The following is a 9,204-nucleotide window of genomic DNA, read 5'->3' as shown; positions in this document are numbered from 1 at the left end:
CTGAGAAACGTGTGCTTTCTGACTAAAAATATATTTCTGTGTATTTGAGCATTTATATCTATCAAGGGTATAAGTTTTGTTCTTCGGTGCAATCCGAAAAATTCCCGCGCTTTTGAGAGTTATAGACTTTAATTTCCGCGTATTTTTCAGTAAGCTCTAACCTGAGAGTTTGAGAATAGATAGACTACGAGTAGTCCCTCTTTCGCTTAGTCCGTCCTGCGTGACGCGAAAGAAAACCACGAGAAAAAAAATGGCCGCGTGAAATCTTGGAGGCGTAGAGCGCGTGAAAGGAGGGACTTCCGCCTAAGCCTAAGTCCAAGAGTTTGCCCTTTCAGGGCCGAGTGATTTTTTGACGTAGGATTTCTCATCTTGGCGTCCTCTTATTATCGCCTTTTGTCACTAACCCCGGGAGATCATGATCTTGAATAAAACTGCTCTACTCTACTCTTCAAGTAGCCAGGCAAAAACATATGCCATGAGAAGTATTTCTTCGTTCAATATTTGTGTTTGTCAAGCGAAACTGCCAAAGAAGATTTTAAAAGAAGACGGCGAATGAGGCAACTTGTAACGATTTTCGCTGCGTCTGTAAGTGTAAATCTGAACGTTATTGCGAAAATTTCAAATGCAGAGTTTCAACCGAGGATTTATTATGTATTTGACACAGGAGATCATCCAACTGCGGTGAAATGTTTGCCGATAGCAGCGGAAAATTTCAGGTGAATGTCCGGTTTCAAGTGAAAGTCCGGTTATATCTTTCAAATGGACGGCAGAAAGGCCAAGCTCAGTGAATTTATATTCGCTGACTTGGACGATGCTGTTGAGCGGCGAAATCACTAACACGCTCGCAGTCGGGTTGGAGGCGGAAAGCTTTGCCAAACAAAACACTGGATAAATTTAAATCTTTCCAAAGCCTGTTGGCAGATTTGCAAGAAAATCACGGCTTGCGAATAGAAGCGCGATTCCAACGCTTCGATTTGCTCCGGTTCCAAAACATTCCTGCAAGACGTCGCACGTATCTCGAATGTTGACAACACGTTGTCAACGCTCCTAACATAAGCCAATCATATTTTTGCGTTGTGAGAGCAACGCATAATTCAAACTCCTGGGCTTAGGCTCCTCGACCCCATGATTTCGTGCGGCCATTTTTCTTTCGCGGTTTTCTTTCGCGTCACGCACGACGGACTAAGCGAAAGAGGGACTACTCGTAGTCTAGAGAATAGAAGGCAATTTGCGTCTAGTATATTCACTGCTAAAATCCGCGAATAATTTCTGTTGAAGTTTCCGTGTTAAAAAATCTTTTTTGGTTAGTCTAAGTGACGTAACTCTGAAACGGTGAAGAACTTCTCCGACTTAAACGTGAAACGAAAATCATGATAAATATACGTACTGAGAGAAGTAGTGCGCTCCTCTCCGGATCGAACCCTGGCCGGGGACATTGTGTTGTGTACGTTCTTGGGCAAGACACTTTAGTCTCACAATGCCTCTCTCCACCTAGGTGTATAAATGGGTACCGTTGAATTTAATGTAGAAATACTCCCAGTCGCTTCATGCTAGAGAAACCGGGATAAGCTGCGGCCTGATGGGCCACTTTTCGCGTCTGCAGACTTTAGCTTTACCTTACTGAGAAAAGAGGAAACACTGATGACAAACCTCGCGCGGTCTATTTACAACTTAACAGTTGAGAAGCCGTTTCAGGAAAATAACACCGAATTCTTGCGTACCGCGACTTTTCCCCTGTTGCTAAGGTCAGGTTTTAGTCTTCTCCTTAAGATCTTTGCCGTGCAACAGGGGAATCCCCGATGGTTCCGTTACTACATATCGCGCTAAGCAAGAACTATGAACGAGCTTTACCCAAAATAACGTAATGTAGGTTGCGAGCAGTCTCTTGTTTACTCGAAGATCGGCGAGGGAAGAAACGCTGACGAACGAGAAGAGGCGAGCGGCGAAGCCGCAAGGGGCGCCGTCTAAGCGTGATGCAGCAGTACAGATCAGAAGTTCAAGTCAGCTCTGGAAAGAGCACCGCCCCTACTGAGACGCGTTTGTGGGGTTAAGAAATACACTAGCTCTGACATAGAAGCTACAATTGGCGTCGCCTAGAGGAGGAAACAGACTCAAAAATTCGAGTTTAAATTAAGTTTATGGACGAATGTGTTTTAATAAATGAAAGTGATCAATTGTCCTTAGTGACGATTCCATAAGGTTCATGCCCCGGAATGGATAAAAGAAGTTGTCACACTCAAAGACCCTCAGCCCTTCACGCAGGATTAAATTTTGAAACAACTGTATTTCGTTCATGCGCCAAAGAAATTTCTTCGCTTATACATGTTTTTCAGTGTATCCCAGACTCACTGAATTTGTTACAGATATAATCAAGACAAAGTGACTCAGAAGCAGTTGAATGACTGAAAAGGTTAGTGTCGGCCGAACTACTCCCTTTTTATTCTGTGATTTCTTTAAAATAATTTTCGCGTGTAGCTAAATTTATTTGGCATCTTCCTTTCGGCAAAAGTAGGGTTATTTTGTCAAGGCCTTGCACTTATGGATGGCAGTCTCGTCAGATTGCAAAAAACAAAAATGGCAACTAAGAACGTTTTTCTTCAGTGGCTAGAGTTCGTCATGGCCTTCTTCCCTTGAATCCCGAGGCCATTCCGTATATATGTTTAGGACGTTTTTGACTTCATTAAGGCATCTCTAAAAGGTGACTGAATGAATTGTTAGTATGAATGAACGTCCTCTTGGAATTTGGTTCTTAACTGTTGCGGCTATTATTTCCAGCGCTAGCGCTGACCTTTCTTTTGGGTTACAGTATTTCTTGTACAGTACAGTGTAACGCAAGTTCAAAACCCCTTTTATAAAGAGCCCACACTCTAGCCCTAGCGCGAGTTGCTTTTCTTGCCGTAAACCAGTGTTGACTGAATACAAATCTGTAAACGTCAGGAAGAAAAATAATGGCCGGTCGATCGATCATTAGGCGGAATCGGTTTGGGCCTTCACACTGATTGTGGGTCAGTGGGCTATGCCCAAGTAATAATAGAGAGGCAATTCAAGACTGTGGTAAACTAAATGGCTTTATTTGCTTGGCTTAGTTAAATCTCTTACAATATTAATCAGTGATTTTAACTGTGAAACTTGCCCTAGATTTTTTGTCCTTCTATGACAACAGTCAAATTTTAAAAAAACTAATTGTATTCTTTACGAAGCAAATAATAATATATATTAGCGAAAACTTAACATAAATTTCTCGGTAAAGGCAGGCAAAGGAAGCTTTATCCACTGACCCACCGACAGACTCTAAAGCAGATTTCATAGCAAAAGTCATAGTAGGAAAAGGAATTGCAAATCCTTCTGCACACATAGCGACACACCAATTCTCATATCCAACGCCTCAAACCACGTTTGGAACCTAAACAGACAAGAAACAAGAGATAATTTTTTTTAGAGTGTGAATTTCAGGCGCTTGTAAGACTCGACTGTACTTTGAGTCGTCCCTAAACTTCGCTGATCACAAAGGGACTATATACTTATCTGAGTTGCAACATGAGCAAATTATCGTAATATACCAAAATAAGAAAATAGAAGAGGAAATTAATGAACGAAAAAAAGATTCGATTTATCCCCCGTCAGGTTCACGTGCTGTGGGACAGATCACACACTAAGTGATGTAAATCGTTGATTATTTATCCAGTTTTTTAAATAATTAGTTTATTAATTAATACACTGTGACAGATAATGACTCCCAACCACGGTTTCTCGATTGCGTTAACTGGGTTGTAGAGCGGTAGTTGAATCCACCTCCCCCTCGACCACGACGTAAATGGGAAGTTTCTCACACAGATCTGTCATTTCATCACTCCGTTCACAACGGTCTTCTACTGTTCCGACAACTTTGAACTTCACTTCAATTTGTTGTTTTGGTATCGCAACCCGTCCACCTTTATCTCCCTAGTAAGAAAGTAATATATGAAGGGGAAATTCTTCACTCTATGAAAGTGATCTATAAAATGCTAGCTAGCTTATTTGTTTCATTTCCAATGCTGCCATGGTTCAAACTAACGAAAAGAAACCTTTAAGTTACCAGCAGTTTCTTTAAGTCGCCAGGCTTAGGAACATCATCGATTGAATCGCTCAAAAAGCAGGAATTGGTCGCTGGCAGATGGATCATCGTTAAATTTTGCAAAACAAGGTCACACGTGATTTGCTTAGCAGTTCCACAACAGCTCTTGAATTAATTATAAAGCTAAGTGACTAATAAGCCGAAAGAGGACTTAGGGTTTAAGACATAAGGAAACCAGTTTCCCGACATTACGAACTTGGCTCTATATATTTTCATATCGGCAGTTTCAAGACAGATCGCATAATATACACATACAGAGACACCAAGAGAAATGAGACTGACTTGTAGCACAAGAAAGTCCGCGGTCGACCGACATGTACACTAGAATAACCTGTAGTATAAGTAGTATAGTACATGAAGAGTGTAATCATGTTATAACCTTCTTAAAGTCGTAGACGATATCTCCTGCTTCATCATCGGGTGAAGTCTTTGGCACGTGGAAAGTCTCTGTTTCTTTAATTTCTCAGTGTCAACTTCAACCTGTTCGTCATAATCCTTGCTGTCTTTTTTCATCTTCAATGTGTATTTTGACGATGGATTGCTGACGGGATCCTGCATAATCTGAAGAATAAAAACGTATCAGGGTAATTCTCTACTCTCCTAGTATATTGCAGCCGGCATACAGTCCCATTTTTCACTGAGCGATAAGTCTCCAAGAAGAATTTCATACCGAAGAAGCTCCGTCCCGATATTTTGAGTTATTTTGGCCAGGTACAAAATTAGCCCTGAAAATAATAGCTCACTAAAGTAGAAAAACACCAAAGAGATAGTAATAAATAAACTTGAACTAACCTGTTAATTATGCATTACTTTGGTCCATGTAAGCTGATCAGTTGGCATTTTATTGCTCATGACCAAGATTAATTGTCCATCGTATTTCGCGGCAAGAGGTGTTGGAATGCAGCCTCGAAATCCTTTCCCCTTTGGAAACTAAGTTACTCTTGAGCGTAAGACGACAAATTAAACTTTAAATCAAGTTTACTACACGTAACGAAACGTATCGCAATTACAATGGATTACTCAAGTTTAAAGGCCTCAAGTGAATTAAGGAATGGGTCTAGGCTTTGGTAGATTGTGCCCGAAAAAAAGCATACTATGCTTTTAGCAGTGCTCATGTTTTTTAGAAATTATGCCAAAATTATGCTACTTTCTGAAAATTATGCTCTCTGTCACCGAAATTATGCCACTTAGATTTTAAGGAAAATAAAGATCACCAGTAGCTTAACTCTATCAATTTTGACTTTAATGAAGTTATTGAACATTCATATAGTCCACCTTCCAGTCTTACAGTCTTTTTCCCCGGGAATTCTTCGATTCGATCACGAGGACTCATGTTCTCTGGATCCGAGTTACCTCTCTCCTTGTACTTTCCGGTATTACTTTTAGGAACACGTTCTTTAGAGACTGAAGCTCTCGGTACGGCACTGGAAGTGCCGAAAGGGCTGGAAGTGCTGGAAGTGGATGTACTCGAGGACGACGCCATCTTTGATCTGAGGCCCTGTGGGGCCGAGCCGCCGAGCCATAAGCGTGGTGGCCTGAGGAGAGTCTCAGATATGCACAGGGCGACCTGGAGTCTGCCGGACCATATTTGACCATGGGCCTTAGCACAGACCTCACTATTTTCCAAAAACAACACAGAAATAAAATACAAACTGAATTATTCTAGAACTATGATGTTTTTTTTTTGTTGTTGTTTTCAACGGATAAAAGCTCGGATTATGCTAGCAGTGCTAAACTGAAATAAAAGTTTAAAGTTATGCTCGTTTTGCTAGATTATGCTTAAATTATGCTAGCACAATTTACCAAAGCCTAAATGGGTCTAGCTATATTTTGGAGGGGGTGGTCTTATTTAAATTATATTTAAGCTATCGCTTATGAACTTGCATAGGGTGACGTATTTGAAAGAAGCTTTTTATGTTTTGGTTTCAAGAACTTTGCTGCTTGGTCACGTGATTGGCTAGACCCAGTTGTTTATATAACTTTGTTGCCAAATTTACAATGGATTGCAGTTGTAATGCTTGACTAATTTTGATTTATGCGAATGGCTATAGCCCCTAAGTTTAGAGAATTAAACGGGGTTTGATAGACTTATTTCTTTTGTTAAAATTAAAACGTATATCCATTGGAGAGGACTGGGACTAGGAAAAAATAGGAAATAATGACAAAAGAATAAAACATTTTCAGAATCCCCGTTTAGAACGACATATACCCAGCTAAGGTAAAGGTTTTGAAAGAAAAAACGAGAGTTTTCTAGTACGTTTACATCTTGTAACTTAAATGATCATATTTCCTTCAATTTTGGGTGTGGTCAATCACGTGACCACTTTAGTCGAGAAAATTGTCAGAAAAAATCATTTTACATAAAAATTAACAATTAGAAGCCACGTTTTTAGGAAAAAGACTAAATCTAGAAAAAAGGTTCAAAACATCACAAATAAGCAAGACCCATGCCTTAATTCAAGTGAGGCGTTACTCTTATTTACCTCTTTGTCTTCACATTTACAGACAGTCGCTGCAGCTGTGGCAGCAACAAGGACGGCAAAACACAGAAGGAACACTTTGATTTCCTGGTGAAGGAAAAAAACAAAATATGTAACAGATGTATCCGGCTTCTGAGCAGAAGCAAGCTCTATAGATTTTTGGTGTTTTTATGACTAAAACATAACTTAAATTTCCTTAGTAGCGAACAGGAAAATTGTTAAATCAAAAGCTAAACTCACCATTTTTCTCCGGTAACAGAAAATCGACAGTTCTTCGTTCTTGTTGTGGCAGAGGCACCCTTTATGACCTCGTACTAGCACTTCTTTCAGCTATGGTGCTACTACGCGTGTTCAATATCTCTAAGTGCAGTTTCGATTGCAGTTCCAGGATCCACCCTACATGTCTCTAAATAAGTACTTTGAAAAATCTGGGATAACTGAAACTTATTATATTAGACCTGAAATTGGCAATGGTAATACACTTTGGTGCAAAGATCATGACAGAATGCATGGTAAAAAATTTACCTTGTAATGCGTGTAATCAACAAACATGGCCTCCAGTGTCCTAGATTAAGCTTTGGAACCCACTTCAGCAATCATATTATTGCGCATGTGTGCAAATGAATCCACCTGATTATCCAGACTTTATGATGACTCCACCGAAGGAAACTCAAAAGGGATTTATTACGAATTATATTATATTTTACACCTGCAACCAGGAGATTATCTCTTGCTGCAACTGAACTGATTATCTCATCCTGTTATATTGTCTCAGCTCTACAATACAAGTCACATTTATGACCTCGCAATAGCACCACGCTATGGCGCTACGGCACTTGTTCAAAACCATAAGTGCTGTTACCCAACCCCGTTGTTAATAAGTAATCGAAAACATCTGGAGATCCGAAAGTTATTATAAGACCTTTTGTCATGTCCATGATGGCATTACAATTTCACCAAGTTGGTGCAAAGATCACAACTGACTGGTAAAAATTATATCCATCCGCACCACTCGCAATAGATTTTTCAACAACGTGCAACATTTAGATTTGATGCATTTGGTCTAATTCTCCAAACGTGACTTCAAAGTCACCTAAAATCAACTCTTCAACTCTCTTCAGCAATCGTAGTCTTGCGCATGTGCTGCAGAAATTGCTGTCAGATTATGTAACTAAACTCAATTGGGGTTATTAAGGATTACATGATTGACGACTAAAATTAGGCTGACTTTCCCATTTTTTGGACATACTATTCTAGTAACCGGATTTCATATCCCTCCTTCAGCTATGGATGCACTGCGCATGCCCAATAACTCTAAATTACGTTCCTGGGAGAGTTACTGAAAACAAGCAAAAGAGCAAAAAACATATCTGGGCCAGAAATAAGTGGATGTGATTATAACTTGAAAAGCGCGCATAGGTCGCGTAACTTTTGATGTGCCCTTAAGTTTTTCTAGGTTACTTTTTTTGCAACATGTGAGAACTGGTCATTTTAAAATATTTATTAGGGAATATCACTCGGATATTCCTCAATTTTAGCTAGGGAATATTCAGTCGCGTGAAGCGTTTAAACCAGTTAGTCGCACGCGAGGGAAAATATTTGACAGACTATAATTGCGGTAAATATCTATACCGGCGACCTTTTCGGAAAACCAAAACTCGTTGAAGTGCACGTAAAACATGCAAATATAATCTAAAAAATTATTGTTGTGTAAATACTGAAAGGGGCATAAAAGAGATATGTACCTTTTTAGAAACGTTTAAACATTTTTCACATTTGCGTACTAAATGAGTCATGAACTTGATGTTAGTGAACTTCGGGAGAGATAAAACAATATAGAGAATTTTTTTATCGGAGACAAAGGTGGGAGAAAATAGGATTTAATTAATTTAACCGTAATGTTTATCTCTGAGACTACAAAGAAAGATAAATAGAAAGTGAATTTCTGTATTTATTAGCAAACTGTATAGTTTTCTCTTGAATTAAGAGATATCTATCGTTTAAAACAGTCTTCGACACCTCATAAGAGAATTTCATGCGATTTCTCAGGATGACGGCTTTATTCATTTTTCTTTTAAAAATCTGGACAGGTTCTTTACGTTTCAACTTTAACATGTTATGAAACTACTGTGATGTCGACAGCGCGCGCTTCGAAACTTGACCCTCTTGCTTCAGCGATGGCATGACTGCGCATTTGCAACGACAGGTTTTTCATGTCATGTTTTTACACAAGGAAGAAAAATACCAAATTAATGTGGGTTCCGTTAGGGTTGGCCAATTGCGCCCTTGTTATCTCCCATAGTAACGCCATAAGTGTTATCTGCTTACATGTCGTTAATTTAGCTTTAAAGACATCGGGCATCAAACACCTATCGTTTAAAACAGTCTTCCAACACCGCATAAGATAATTTCATCCGATTTTTCAGGATGACGGCTTCATTTATTTTTCTTTTAAAAATCTGGACAGATTCTTTGCGTTTCAACTCTAACATGTTATGAAACTACGGTGATGCCAACAGCGCTTCAAAACTTGACCCTCTTGCTTCAGCGATGGCATGGCTGTGCATTCGCAACGACAGGTTTTTCATGTCATCTTTTATACAAAGAAGA

At 39.5% G+C, this 9,204-nt stretch overlaps 1 protein-coding gene across 1 annotated transcript; it reads right to left on the bottom strand.

The window, feature by feature from the left end:
• Positions 1-3,050: 3,050 nt before the first annotated feature.
• Positions 3,051-4,174, bottom strand: LOC149103510 (uncharacterized). Its single transcript, XM_089272681.1, has 2 exons — positions 4,076-4,174; positions 3,051-3,942 (listed from the first exon to the last, which is right to left on the bottom strand). The coding sequence occupies exons 1-2, from the start codon at positions 4,160-4,162 to the stop codon at positions 3,760-3,762; spliced, it is 270 nt and encodes an 89-aa protein (XP_089128807.1). The 5' UTR covers positions 4,163-4,174; the 3' UTR covers positions 3,051-3,759.
• Positions 4,175-9,204: the final 5,030 nt, after the last annotated feature.

This window comes from Orbicella faveolata, unplaced genomic scaffold (assembly GCF_042242905.1).
Source record: "Orbicella faveolata isolate gen_17 unplaced genomic scaffold, um_ofav_v1 contig_35, whole genome shotgun sequence".
Lineage (NCBI taxonomy): Eukaryota > Metazoa > Cnidaria > Anthozoa > Scleractinia > Merulinidae > Orbicella > Orbicella faveolata.
Note: the sequence above shows the minus strand (reverse complement) of the source record. Positions and strands in the feature narration are given on the sequence as shown.

Coding starts and splice junctions, on each gene's coding strand:
- LOC149103510 (XM_089272681.1), bottom strand. CDS start 4,162: ATGATCCATCTGCCAGCGACCAATTCCTGCTTTTTGAGCGATTCAATC. Junction 3,943..4,075: donor GCGACTTAAAGAAACTGCTG/GTAACTTAAAGG, acceptor CTTTCTTACTAG/GGAGATAAAGGTGGACGGGT.